General features: G+C 38.3%; 2 protein-coding genes across 3 annotated transcripts; one reads left to right on the top strand and one right to left on the bottom strand.

Annotated features, from left to right (window-relative positions):
- Positions 1-4,318: 4,318 nt before the first annotated feature.
- Positions 4,319-9,101, top strand: CT-BMY (chloroplast beta-amylase). The gene is made up of 4 exons (XM_077379063.1): positions 4,319-5,080; positions 6,019-6,229; positions 7,423-7,533; positions 8,134-9,101. The coding sequence occupies exons 1-4, from the start codon at positions 4,488-4,490 to the stop codon at positions 8,920-8,922; spliced, it is 1,704 nt and encodes a 567-aa protein (XP_077235178.1). The 5' UTR covers positions 4,319-4,487; the 3' UTR covers positions 8,923-9,101.
- An 877-nt stretch (positions 9,102-9,978) lies between these two features.
- On the bottom strand, positions 9,979-12,657 carry LOC143876501 (Putative membrane lipoprotein). Of its 2 annotated transcripts, XM_077378205.1 has the most exons (3): positions 12,504-12,657; positions 12,247-12,373; positions 9,979-10,354 (listed from the first exon to the last, which is right to left on the bottom strand). In XM_077378205.1, exons 1-2 carry the CDS (start codon positions 12,569-12,571, stop codon positions 12,268-12,270), a joined length of 174 nt encoding a protein of 57 aa, XP_077234320.1. In that variant the 5' UTR covers positions 12,572-12,657; the 3' UTR covers positions 9,979-10,354; positions 12,247-12,267. The 2 variants fall into 2 exon arrangements, with proteins under 2 accessions (XP_077234320.1, XP_077234319.1); XM_077378204.1 differs by lacking the exon at positions 9,979-10,354 and having other exon boundaries at positions 11,997-12,373.
- Positions 12,658-14,388: the final 1,731 nt, after the last annotated feature.

Genomic DNA, 14,388 nt, shown 5'->3' with positions numbered 1-14,388 from the left:
AGATGTGGCTTGCAATTGAAATGGCCAAGTCCATGCCCCATGTTTGTCTAACAACTTGCAAAGTGGCCATTGCCAGATAAGCCTACATGGCTGGCACTTTGACAGGTGGAGGTTCAAAGAAAGAAGAAACTTTGATAGGTGGAGGTTGAAAGAATGGTATTCTTCATAGGCATACATATACGTACGAGTATTTGAACCAGTTTTGTTTTTGCTAAAATTGGCTGCATTTTCACCTCCTTTTGTTTGTGTTTTTCCTGAAAATAAAGCTATTTCAGGGGACAAACAAAATAGGTGGAATATCATTTCCCTTTACACAAAAACCTAAATTTCAATCCCTTTGAAACTCCTATATTGTAACTATGGTTTTAAATTTCGACCGAAATCCGAAATTCGGTGGAGACCGAAACTGAAATTTTCCGAAATTCTGAATTTCGGCGGAATTTCTGGAATTTCGGTCCGAAATTTCAGTTAATTGTAATTTAAAATATATATATATATATATATATATATATATATATATGTTACAAAATTTAGGGCCGAAATTTCAAAATGAATTAAATATTATTTTTTAATTAATACCAAATTTCGACCGAAATTTCGGTTTTCCCATGGTCCGAAAAGGTTACCGAAACCGAAATTTTAAACCATGATTGTAACAACAGCTTCTCAAACTTAGATATTATAACTAAAGCTTTTCCTTCTTACATAATCTCTAAAATACCTTTGCTTTACCATGTCTATCCCTTTCCCAATGCAGAAACTTTTGTAAACTGAAGATTTCATCTCTTTCTTAAGCTATGTTTGGAATTGTGTAAAAAAGTACCGCCCTTGATATTTGATCCAACAGTAGCCTCTTTAAAAAGTGGGCTGTTGTTGGATCAAATATCAAGGGCACAGGACTTCCTGCTCGGGTACCATAAAAAACTCCGATAGTGATATACAAAGAATGGGATATTCCAATTATCATATTAAGATGATGCTTATTTTAAAAGATCCATCAACGTGAACGTCGCTAAAAACGTTTAATTTTCGTTAAAAAGAGAAGGAATACCAGATATTTTAGTGGCGGAAGGAATATCCAAAGCAACCTTGCACTCAAAGCGGATTCACAGAAGAAATGTCTTTCTTAAAGGAGAAGTAACGTGCTTATGGGTAGTCCAAAAAAAAAAACACTAGACAAAATGTTTATCTAATTCTAATCTTTCCAACAACCTCCAAGCTAAACCGGCATTTTACTTGCACGGAAAGAAGAATGGATTGGCACAATGATGGATGATAGGGTGGGCGTGGAAACACGTCACTCGTGGAGAACCACAAGCAAAAAGGCACTTGAACCTTTTGTGGGGACCTTCTTCGTTCTCTGTAAAAAATATGTGTGTATAATCCATTATGCAAAATCATAGTCAATGGCTTCCTAATAATCTTTAATCCCTTATTTGCAAATGAGATTAGGGCACTGATACCACACCCCCCCCCTAAACGGATAAAATCTCCCCTCTTTAACGGTTTCTGTGAGAGTGGTTCACAACTTTAGGATAAATTCACCCTTTAACGTTTATCTTTTGCCTTTAAAACCTAACGACTAACGTTTTGGTGGGGGGGGGGGTGGTGGGGGGATATCATTTCCCATAAGATTAACTTAAAATAATTTTATTTGCAACTAAGGGCCGATTTTGAAAGGAAAATGCTAAAAAGAGAGTTACTTTCATGTTCCGCTTAAAAGACACTTATTGGGCCTCATTCTACGCAGTTTATGTGATCAGATCCGTTGATCCGAATGGCACATCAATTCGGGCAAAATGCTGTTGAGAAAACATTGATCATCATTTGTTCCTAAGCCCTTGATCAATCAAGCCCCATTTAGGGTTTCATCAAGAAAAGCTAAAGTGTTGATTTTTATTCTTTATCTTATGGCATGAGATATCCGCTCGGACGGGACCAAGACTATTTGTCTTTTACCATTGGTTGTAAACAGGGGTGTAAACGAGCCGAGCTTGGCCAGGCTCGGCTCAGCTCGGCTCGGTCAGGCTCGCGAGCCTTACCGAGCTCGGGTTATATTATGTTCACACCCCCTCATCTTCCCTGGACAGCCCTACTTGTGTAATTTGACTACTTTTTTTACACTATGGGTGGTGGTCCTAGTAACAAATGGGGTTCCAAAAATGAAGTGACATATTTTGCCCCCCCCCTTTCACTCTATGGACAACTCTTTTAATGTATAAATTAATATATAATATATATATATTTAAATATATTAAATTCTTAACGAGCCTTAACGAGCCGAGCCTGGCCTAACTCGGGCTCGGCTCGGCTCGTTAAGGATTCGAGCCGAGCTCGAGCGAGCTTCCGAGCCCGAGCCAAAATTGACACCCTTAGTTGTAAAGGTGACTTTCTACTCAGTCCTCTTGATAAGATTAACCATAATTTCATTTACAAATAAGGACCGATTTTGATGGCATCCAAACCTAAGACAAGAGGAAATGAGATCTTTGTTTGAGTAAGATCCTTGGGCCCACATGCATATGTTAGCAAAATTGTTGAATCAATGGATTATCTAAGATTGTGGATATTTAGAGGGTGAGAAGGTAAGCAAGAAAGAAAAATAGAATTGGTTACAACCGCAAGTTCTAAAGGAAAGGATGAGTCGGCTCTTCTTATCTTAAGTCAACAAAGGCCAATGGAAAAAGAAATTCAAAAAATCCTTAAAAGATTTCGTCGTCCACATGAGAAATGCATGGGATAGAAAAAGACAAAACAAGGCTTGTGGGGAGCTTTCATGCTTGCGTGTCTATGAGATAAAGAAAAAAAAAAAATCAAGCCCCCATGTTTGTATTCAAAGGATATATAGTTGAGAGAGTTTTCTTTGAAGCCTTTGTTTTGATACTTGTCACCCCTCTTTACTTAAAAAGTTGTCGGTTTAGTGTCCAACCGACTTGCATTTTGGGTGCAATTTTTGTGTAAGAGTTACAGTTTTATACCCAAATTAAATCCGAAATGAAATTGGGTTTCATCCCAAAACTAAACACAAACCATTAGCTTAGTTCAATCTTAATGCGGAAATCAAATCGTACCTCTGACCATGATGATCAGATGGAGTTATCAGGTGATGTGTGCAATCCAATCGTTGATGTCGAATCCAATCGTTGTTGTCGACAATTGGAGGGATCTTCAATTCTAACTAAGTCTAGATGTTTAGTTCAGTAAAATCTAGGGCTTTGCCTTGGTAGATCAGGAACCACCCGGAGAAAACCATAAATCACTCTTAGTGCTTTATGCGTGTTGCTCCCATTACGCAACCACTTATATTTATATGAGCATATTAGGGTTAGGTCTCCCCATACACTACCACTATTACTAACAATATGGCTTGATTGAAATTAACCTTAATTTGTCTTAACCAATGTTTAGAAAACCACCAAACTTGATTACTAATTAGTCTAGGTTGGCAATGTGGGCCACCCAATGAATTCTTGACAGCTTGTAGGGACTTTGAGAGAAGTTCTAAGAAAATAGGAGTGGGAATATCATTTTGTTTGGATTCGGGAATGATTGTGTCAAGGAAAATGGTTGAAACATGCAGAAAATATTTAGGAAAATTTTAGAAAAATGTATACGGTTTTTTATTTACAACACGTATATTTACTAATATGTATTCTTAATTAAACGCAACAAAAAAATGGATGTATTCTTAAGTGCATGTGTTTTCTAGATTATAATGTGGGTTTAGTTTTTAGTACAATGTCTCTAATTCTGAATTTCTTACTAGATTAAAAAATAATATATGAGAATTTGATGACTAATTTGTTAAATCAGATTTAATTCAGATAATTTACGTTTATTTAAAAATATGCTAGATTTTTTAATTGTTTAGGATTTTTTAAAGTTCAAAGTGGTCAATAAAATTTTTTTCAACTATTCGAATAATTTTGTAACCATGTATGCAACCAAATGACCAATACGACATGTTTTAATTAAGTCACCGTGCAAAGTTCACATCAAGTGCCGGTGACAATTTTCAGCATTTTTTAAACTCATAATCTATGGAATTGTTTACATAATTAAAAAAGGTAAATGATTTCTGCGCTCCAATTTGCCGTCTAGTATTTAAAGGGTTGTCAGAGGAATATTACGATTTTCAAAAAGCTCTTAAAGCCCCTTAAATACTACACGGCAAACAAGTGAAGTGCATGTTCATCAAAACATTGGAGCGCTGAAATCACTTCCCTAAAAAAATTTCTTTATTCACACCTCTCCTCAAGAAATATGTAAATAACACTCACATATTTCACTTGAAAAAAAGCTTCGTACTCCTCTTTATTTTATCTTTTGTTGTGACAAGGAGAGAAGGAGAAAGTAAACTCTCGCATGAAAATGAGGAAGAAAAAGGTGTGCCGACTCATTTGCCCTTCTGCACTTTTTTCCCATCTAACCAGAGCCCACCAATGTTGTCTCCTTCATAGGCTCAAATGCTACCTTTTTTTCTATAAATGAAGGGCCCTTCCCACTACAGTTCTCATATCTCCTCTCTTTCTTTGTTACAAAAACAAAACATGGCCTTAACACTTCGTTCTCCTCCTTCTTTCACCACCCCAAAAGAAACCAAAATTCACAAAACACCTGAAGAATCCTATGGTTCAATATCTTATGTGCCTCTCAAGCTTTCGTGCCGTCTCCAGGCCAAAAATTCGAGCCAAAATGCACAATTATCGCTCGATAAGGTGTCAGTTTTCTCCGATAGGAGAGATGAGAAGGGAGAGAGACTACATGGGCTTTCGGGTGGTCACAAGCCTGCGGGCTTGGGAGTTCCTGTGTTTGTTATGTTGCCTCTAGACACTGTGTACACGGGAGGGAACTTGAACAAGCCGCGGGCTTTGAACGTTAGTTTGATGGCGCTAAAGAGTGCCGGGGTGGAGGGGGTGATGGTGGATGCTTGGTGGGGATTGGTGGAGAAAGATGGGCCCTTGAATTATAACTGGCAAGGCTACCTTGAGCTTGTTCAAATGGTGCAAAGGCATGGTCTCAAGCTTCAAGTTGTTATGTCTTTTCATCAATGTGGAGGAAATGTTGGAGACTCTTGCAGGTATGGAAGGGATAATATGTTTTGGGGGTTTCTTTTTTTAGGCCATGTTATCATGCTAATGAAGTCACCCCTATGTCCTTGTTTATTAGTTTATAGAATTATAGAAATAGAAGCAGAAGCTGAATTCATTCGTTATATAATTTTTATTTTTAATGTTAATTTTTATTATGTTGCTAGGATTGAACCAAGAACCTAGCAGTTGTGACACAAAGCACCTTCTAATTGAGCTACACGCTCAACCCTGGAATGGAAATATGAAAGTCATCCTGGAATTTCTTTTCTTTTCTTTTTATGATTCTAGGTTTTTAAAGATTTGGTTTTTTTCAAGTGATTTTTTTTTCTAGAGTTTTGCAATTTTCCATTTTTTTTTCTAGATATTTTTTACATATAAAATATTTAATGGGTGTTTTTCTTCAATTTTGGATTTTTCACCACAATCCCTTGTTTGCAATTATTCATATTTTTTTTTTAAAAAAAAAATTGAGGTTATTGTGTTGCTTTTTTTATTTGTGAGAAGTATCATTATTTTCAAATTCCCCTGTTTAATTTCTTTGTGGGTTTGCATGTAGAGATATTTGGAGGGTTCCAGTTGCTTTTCTTTAATCATATCCTCTTTCTTCTTGAATCTCCCACCTTTGTTTTCAATTCATGGTTCTCTCTCACAATTCATTTTGAATTTATCCATTACTATTTTTCATTATGATGGGGCTGCATTGCCACACATCTTTATTGCTACTTTCAACTCATCTCTTTTATCAATGAAAGAAAAGATTTCTAAATGAAAGGGGCCGATGAAAAGGACCATAACAAGTGGGTTGCTATATCATTTTCCTTGTTTCTATTATCCTTGTTGATGTTGTTTTATTTACATAATATGTTTGGTTTTTGAGATTCTCTTTGAGCTCTTTCTAATGATCCTTTTGTCTTTGAATTTTCAGCATTCCTTTACCGCCATGGGTCCTTGAAGAAATCAGCAAGAACCCTGACCTTGTCTATACAGACAGATCAGGAAGAAGAAACCCAGAATACATCTCATTGGGATGTGATTCTTTGCCTGTGTTTAGAGGAAGAACACCCATCCAAGTCTACTCTGATTACATGACTAGCTTCCGCGAAAATTTCAAAGATTATCTTGGAGGAGTGATTGTGGTAAGCCATTCATGCCAGCTTACAATTTTGAAACTTATCTAGAAATTCAATCTGAACCCAAAAAAAAAATTTAATTGAAAATAGAAGATAAAATTGAAAAGACACCCCACCTTAGAATCCAAGAAAAATATTATAATAAGAGGAGTAACTTAACCTTAGAATGAGATTTTAAAATTTTCTGTAGGGCATTTAGGAGTCCCACCAAAATTAGAGAGCTTTGTTGTGCATGCATGCTACCCACACTACACACCACATACAGTGCACATGCCCTTTGTTCATGTATATGCAGATGGAGATATAGACATAACTCAATAATATCTTATTATTGATTAGTTTCCCTTATATATATATATATATATATATAGAGAGAGAGAGAGAGAGAGAGAGAGAGAGCAATGATAGATACAAGGGAGCCCTGATACAAGGGAGCCCTTGCATAAAGAGCCAAACAAGGGCTCTGGATTGGATCCACGTCATCAAATGTAACTGATTTTACTTTTTCAACCAATTTTAAATTGTAACTGAAAATGACGTGGATCCAATCCAGAGCCCTTTTTTGGCTCTTTATGCTAGGGCTCACTTGTATCTATCATTGCTCATATATATGAGGATATGTTTTGATAATGGCACTACTAAATTTTAAACCTGTTTTGATTGGATGTCGATAGCATGTTGGGTATTGTAACAGCCGTGAGAAGCTAATTAAAAAAATGTAAAAAAAAGTTAGTAGTGCCGTTATCAAAATATGGTAGTTTAGATATCAGTCTCCTAGTTATAAATCGGGTTTGGACGAGTTTTTATATGGTGTAAGGCCTTACAACTATACGGTGGAGGTACCATGCTTGATATTTGATCCAACAGAAGATGCTGTTGGATCAAATATCAAGGGTGGTACCTCCACCTAGCTTCTGTTGGATCAAATATCAAGGGTGGTACCTCCACCGTACCAAGGACTTATTGTTGAAGGCCTTGCACCATATAATTTCTCAGGACTTAACTATGCCGGGTCTAATAAGGCTGGGATTTCTGTTCACATGGCACATTGCATGTGGCACCCACACCAATAGATAAGGTTTGAATGAGGCTTGAATTGTTTATCTCAAACCCCACATTTTGTTTGTTCCTTTCACTTCCCTATGACGTGTCTAAATTGATTTTGAAGCTTACAAACTTTTCATTCAAATTCAATGTAGGAAATTCAAGTTGGAATGGGACCTTGCGGAGAGCTGAGGTATCCTTCTTATCCAGAAAGCAACGGTACATGGAGATTTCCGGGTATCGGAGAATTCCAATGCTACGACAAGGTAAACAAGATAATCAAAACATCATTTACTATTGTAATAACTAAGAGGAACAAATGATTCTATTAGTGAAATGGAAAATTCACCCCATTTCTTCCCTGGGCCACCCCGTTGCAGTGTGACAAGAGGGGAGTGGCCCGGTGAAGAAAAGGTGGTTGATGTATCACTTCCCTTATTATTAAAATCAGAGGTGAATTTTCCTAACTTTACAATGAAAAAAGTCCGAGTAATGATTTGGAGACCAACCAAATGGGTCTCTACAATCACGGATGAGATTGTCTACAATACATGCGGCCCATGTTTAGTGACTAGGAACATGTCAACAAACAATTCAAAATACAGCAGCTTTTTTAGAACAGGTCCTAGTCAAATAGCAATGATTCAAAGGACTTTCTCTTACAATACAATATTCCAGAAACCCCCCAAAGACTCGATTGTATAACCATCGCAATTCACAAAGGCCTCCCTTGGAACTCCGATGTGGGTTGCTGTAGGCCCAATCTGACTTCAAGCCCATAACGCTTGCATGCATAAAAAGTAAACATAACATATAAGCTTTGGTGAATGTCCAATTTGTATAATTAACAAGATCATCTTGTGCAGTACATGAAAGCTTCTCTGCAAGCAGCAGCCATAGCAATTGGAAAGAAGGATTGGGGTGGGACCGGGCCCCACGATGCGGGCCAATACAATCAGTTCCCGGAGGACACTGGCTTTTTCAAGAGAGAAGGAACGTGGAACACCGAGTACGGTAACTTCTTCCTAGAGTGGTACTCTAAGAAGCTATTAGAGCATGGTGACCAAATTCTATCAGCTGCCGAAGGCATATTCCAGGGCACCGGCGCCAAACTATCCGGCAAAGTTGCTGGAATCCATTGGCATTACAAAACAAGAGCCCACCCTGCCGAATTAACGGCCGGATATTACAACACAAGACACAAAGACGGTTATTTGCCAATTGCACGAATGTTTGGTAAGAGGGGTGTTGTATTGAATTTCACATGTATGGAGATGAGAGATATAGAACAACCAAGTCACGCGAATTGTTCTCCGGAATCACTTGTCCGGCAAGTGAAGATGGCGACCAAGAATGCCTGGACGGATCTCGCCGGAGAGAACGCATTGGAGAGATACGATGAGACAGCTTTTGGGCAGGTGGTGGCGACGAGTAGGTCGGATTCCGGCAATGGGTTGAGTGCATTTACTTACCTTAGGATGAACAAGAAGCTATTTGAAGGGGAGAATTGGCGACAATTAGTTGCATTTGTGAAGAACATGAAGGAAGGCGGTCGGAGGACTGAACTTTCGGAATCCGATTCCGGTCACTCTGACCTTTATGTTGGTTTTGTAAGTGATCGGAAGCAGAAGAGCAAGGTTGCTGCATTAGTGTAAAGAGAAATGTAGATGTATGATGAAAAATAGATGAGTATTTTTACGTGGGAAAAGATTAGGAGAGGAAGAAAATAATGTATGTAATTCTGTGAACTTAGAACATAGAGAAATATAATGGTTTCATGTCTCAATTATTGACATTAAAGATATCAATAAAAGGTATATATCTCTCTCCAAAACCATGATAGATCAACTTCTTTCTTTCTCTTTTTTTTTTCTTTTACTTTTAAAAGTAGGGTAAATCTAGGGAAATGTTATCAGCACTACTGTATCTTAATGAGGGCACTCCTCACTTTATTAAAAGTACAGTATACCCCTCACAATAAGATGATCCAAACCGTCCATTAGATGGGCCACAGCCTAAATAGGTTGTGCCTGAAAAATTATTTCCATAGGTTGATCCTAACTCTCTGATCTATAGAGGGTTAGGATCAACCTTTGGAAATGACTTTTGAGGCACAACCTATTTAGGCTGTGGCCCATCTAATGGACGGTTTGGATAATCCTATGGTGTGGGGGCATACCATACGTTTAATAAAGTGAGGAGTGCCCTCATCAAAATACAGTAGTGCTGATAACATTTCCCTGAATCTATAAGATCGCCTTATATAGTTATTTTCCTTAGATAGTCATTTCTTTAGTCATTCCAGTTTCAAGTATTTTAATGAAAAGGAACAGAGCTCTCTACTCAGTTGCAAAGCTCAGATTCGGGAATAATTCAAAGACTATCTTGGACTGATTGTGGTAAATGAAAAATCCTTAGCCTACCTAAGAATTCAATCAAAACTAACACCTCCCTTTCGTTGAGACTAAAGTGTATTGTCAGGAAACCAGCCTTTCACTTTCATGTGAAAATAATCTCAACCTACGCCCGACATAACAAAACTTAATTTAGCATCATCTAAGTACTTCCTTAGGAAAGTGATACGAGCAAACGGCCCAAGAAACATTCCCATCAAAATTGCTGTCCATAAGGAAACATAGGGAACCTTAAGCTGTGTATCTCCAACCCCTTTCTTCCATTAAACTAGAAGATCGCATGTGGGCAACTAGGAGTTCTCTGCATTCATGGCTATTTCATTTCAAAAAATTCACACCCTCCGTTTAAATTCATTACAGATGGGCCCTTCTGGAGAGGCTGATTTAACCTTATCCAGAAAGCAATGGAACTTCGAAGTTTCCCAGTATTGGATTTGGAGAATTCGAATGTTACAAGAAGGAAACACTACTAATTAAAGTGATAAACAGCTTGATCCTATTCTAATTTTTGTTGGTGAAGGAAAAAGGGGACAAACCCATGGTGGGCACTTTTGGGCGTCACTTGGTGCAGCACTCCCCTGGGCCTCAGATAAACACGAGCATGGCTGAGCAGAAAATGGTAGTTGTCCTAATTTGGGCCAACCCAGCTCAGTCCAAACTGAGCCCATCATAACTGCATGAATAACATATAAAAAAAAGCTTAGGTGAATGTTCAGTTTGTATTCTTAGCAAAAGATCATATCTCACAAAGTACATGAGAACTCCTCTACAAGTGTCAACCATAGCAGTTGGAAAGGACGGGGGCAGGAGTGGACCTCATGATGCCGGTATGTATAACCAGTTCCCCAGGCAGTTCCCCAGGATATCGGAATTTTCAGGAGAAGGAACATGGAAGATGGAGCATAGTAAATTATTTCTAGAAGGGTAATCTGTAGGCCTTTAGATGCTCCAGAAGAAGTGACTCGTGCCAAGTTGAAGGAGACCTGGAAACAACTTGCCTAGAAACAGAGAGGAAAGACTTGATGGCTAGGAACATAACAGAGAACATGACCTTGGATAGGAGAAAATGAAAGAAAATGATCCATGTAGACGAACTAAACTAGTGTCAGGATTAGACTTAGTCAATTTGAGCCAGGTAGATTCTTTCACCTTCTTCATTAAAATTTTCTAAAGGATTCATTACCCGACCCCTACTAGTTTGGGAAAGAGGCTTAGTTGGTTTGAGAAGGGTAATCCGGAAAGCTACTAGAGCACGGGAACAAAAATCTAGCATATGTAGTGGGGATATCTCGGGGCACATGTGTCACGGTATCAGGCAAGATTGTTGGGAACTTGGGATCGACTAGCACAACAAAACAAGATCTCATTTGGCAGATCTAAATGCCAGATACTGCAAAAACGAAGATTGCCAGGATGTAAATTTTGTAGAGAATTCATTGGAGATGGAGGTATGGTGAGGCAGCTTACTCAGAGATAGTAGTGATGAACAGGATAGAAGATAGTTTTAATAAGAACAAGAAAACAAACAATTACACTTTGACGTAGAGAAGATTCATGTGATCCTAATTCCATAAGATTAGCTATAAAAATTTAATTCCTTCTGACACCTCACATGGCAAATAGGGCATGCTTAGATACTTTGGAAGGTACATGCATACTTTTTTTAAATATACTTTGTTGTGTCTATATGGTACTTTCACGATTCTTAGTTCTACTTCTATCAAGCCCATGTTATTGACAGAAATCTTCCGCATGGAGCAAATTTGCAAACAAACAGAAGCTTTTGTGTAAGAATACTTGAGATACTTTTAGCAAAGACTACACTTGAAAAGGAAAAGTTAAAATTTGAAACTATCCTTCTTTTTTCTTTTTTTTTTGAAATGGCAGGATGAATTCATTAAAAAAGGAAGATGGCCGAGATGGACCACAACAAAAATTACAAGAATTCAAGACAACAAAAAACAATACAATTCTCAAAGAGGAAGGAAGTCAAACCACTCCAACTCCAACTTCCTAACCCCACTATTAGTAAAATTTGAAACTATCATTATTCCTTAATAAGAAGGAAGCGAAATACAAGGAAGGTAATCAAGTGGCAGGATTTTTAATTCGTGGAAGGAGTTACCAACAGAGTGCGGTTCGTTGTAATGCATTGGGAATTGCTAGCTACAGAGGCAATCTTTAGTTCATTGTATATCTTTGGGTTTGAAGGTTAGGCGGAATGTACCCCTTTTGTACTATTTTTTCATATTAATAAAATTTAAGGTGCTGGCCTGGGTTGAAAAAAAAATTAGAACAATGTAAATAATGTGATATTTGAAAGAACACAAGTATTTAGGCTGATTATTAATGAGAAGAAGTTGACATAACCTAGGGTGATGTGATTGTTGCAAAAGGACACTCAAAAGTAGAACGAGGTAGTGCTGCATCTAATAATTCCGATTCTCCCCAGTGAATTTTCCTCCAATTTCATTAGGAACTTCAACTTCTCAGACTCTAGATTTAAGACATAATTATTACATGATTTCTCACATTCTGCTCTTAATATGGAACTTGGAACCCTACCTGGGTTATGAAGAATCCGATTCAGGTATGTGGTGGCACATCGGCACTGGAATTACCACGGCGGAGGTCTTCAATCAAATTTCCAAGCTCTTTCCGAGCAGACTCCCTTCCGAACATGAATCCGTACCTTCAATTCCCAGAGAAAATATTAAGTGAATGTAGCTCGAAGATAAAAGGAAATGGGGGAAACAGAAACCCTAACCCTAGAAAAACAGAAAGAAGATGGGAGATGAAACAGAGATTGATTAAGGGTTTACCAGAATGAAACGGCGGAGAATACTCCCGCGGCTGCTACCGTTTCAATCAGACTGAACGATTTTCCCATCGGAAAAAAAATCCCCCAGAAAGAAAGAGAGCGAGTGAGGGGATTTAGAAGCACGCGGGGAAAGGTGATAATTTTTTCGCACCAATGATTGTTTCATGTTTCACCCCCGGTAGGATTATGCGCCCCCTTGTCAAGTGATTGTGACAGACTTTAACGCTTTTTGACGTCAAATCACCTTGAAAAGGAAGGGCAAAATTGAAAAAATCATTGCCGCCCGCTACATCAAAGTGGATCCCTCCTTTGATTGATCCTAACCGTTAACTGAGAGACCTTTGCTTTAGATCTCATGTGGTCCAAAAAAGAAAACCCAATTACGCAAACATAGTTGAGAATTAAGTGAACCGTTTGCCGGTAGTTTTTGTTTGGCCCCTCCTCCATGTTCAATACCGAAAAACACACATTCAAGTAAAGTTGCTTGTCATAGCGGTAGGGGTGTAAACTAAACGAGACGAGACGAGCCGAGCTTGGCCAGGCTCAGCTTGTTAAGCTCAAAAGCTCGGCTCGGGTCGAACCAGGCTCGGCTCGGCTCGGCAGGCTCGCGAGCCTTACCGAGCTTGGGTTATATTAAGTTCACACCCCTCATCTTCCCTGGACAGCCCTATCTAGTGTAATTTGACTACTTTTTTTACACTACGGGAGTGGTCCAAGTAACAAATGGGGTTCCAAAAATGAAGTGACATATTTTGCCTCCCCCTTTCACTCCCTGGATAACCCTTTTAGTATATATATATATATATATATATATATATATATATATATATATATATATTAAATTCTTAACGAGCCGAGCCTGGCCTAAATTGGGCTCGGCTCGTTAAGCTTAACGAGCCTGGCAAGCCGGCTCGGCTCGGCTCGTTAAGGATTCGAGCCAAGCTCGAGCGAGCTTCCGACTTCCGAGCCCGAGCCAAAATTGACACCCTTACATAGCGGAATTCTAGCCCTCGGTCTGCCTATCGATAGCTAGAAAGTGTCACATTTAAAATGGAATAAGCATGTTATAAAGGTTTTTTCATTCCTATTTTTATTGGGAAATGATACAAGCACAACCATGTTTTAATAATTGCACAGACCCATCTTTAGTTTCTGTTTTTAACTGGCTTGTGAGAGCATTTTGGGAACGTAATAACCTTTTTGACAGCTCTCTAAATACTAATAGACAAGATGGCTGTGCTAATATCATTTCTCTTTTTAATCCAAACCAATATCAGATTGCAATTTTTCTTGAAACAGAATACTGAGAGAATGTTGACCAAAGTTAGTCAGTGACAACACAGAGAAAAACAATAATTCCAAAAGAATAAAAAGTTTTTTCCTTGCCTAGAAATTTCCAAGAACGATTTTTGTGAGACTGTTCATGGGTCATGCCCTAAAATATCCTTACACTTGTTAAATTACCGGTACTTATGGCAAGAGCTTATATTTCAATGCTTAAAGCTCACTATATGGCCAAGGTTAGCGCACGAGAAGGTTGAAATTCCTTCTAGGGATCTTCTCTACCTTATGTTCTTTCCCCTGCTATCCCTTCACCATTATCATCATCCTCAATTGCACAACTGTTAGTAGTATGTTACGTGCTTATTTGGGTCCCACGTTGGCTGAAATAAATCGGTTGAGATATTTGTTATTTTGAGATTTGCTTTGTAGTTATTTAGTTAGTTAGGAGTCTTAGAGATAAGGCTTATCTAGGTTGGGGATTTTTAATAAATAACTTGTACGTAGCCTTTCTTTGTTCAATGATAATTTTATCCCCAAAATAGTGTATTTTGTGCACAGAGGAGGACGACCCTTCCCTCGAAGTGGGTCAAGAGGCTGATCTT

The sequence above is a fragment of the Tasmannia lanceolata genome, unplaced genomic scaffold (assembly GCF_043159265.1).
Source record: "Tasmannia lanceolata isolate RefF3 unplaced genomic scaffold, GAP_Taslan_0.1 ptg000005l, whole genome shotgun sequence".
Classification (NCBI taxonomy): Eukaryota; Viridiplantae; Streptophyta; class Magnoliopsida; order Canellales; family Winteraceae; genus Tasmannia; species Tasmannia lanceolata.
This window is presented reverse-complemented; position numbering and strand designations above follow the sequence as displayed.

What these genes read in the sequence shown, in the direction of transcription:
- CT-BMY (XM_077379063.1), top strand. Translation starts at nt 4,488, where the DNA reads ATGAAGGGCCCTTCCCACTACAGTTCTCATATCTCCTCTCTTTCTTTG. An exon ending in ATCTTGGAGGAGTGATTGTG is followed by an intron (nt 6,230 to 7,422) that starts GTAAGCCATTCA and finishes AATTCAATGTAG; the next exon opens with GAAATTCAAGTTGGAATGGG. An exon ending in AATTCCAATGCTACGACAAG is followed by an intron (nt 7,534 to 8,133) that starts GTAAACAAGATA and finishes CATCTTGTGCAG; the next exon opens with TACATGAAAGCTTCTCTGCA.
- LOC143876501 (XM_077378205.1), bottom strand. Translation starts at nt 12,571, where the DNA reads ATGGGAAAATCGTTCAGTCTGATTGAAACGGTAGCAGCCGCGGGAGTA. An exon ending in TTCTCCGCCGTTTCATTCTG is followed by an intron (nt 12,374 to 12,503) that starts GTAAACCCTTAA and finishes TGGGAATTGAAG; the next exon opens with GTACGGATTCATGTTCGGAA.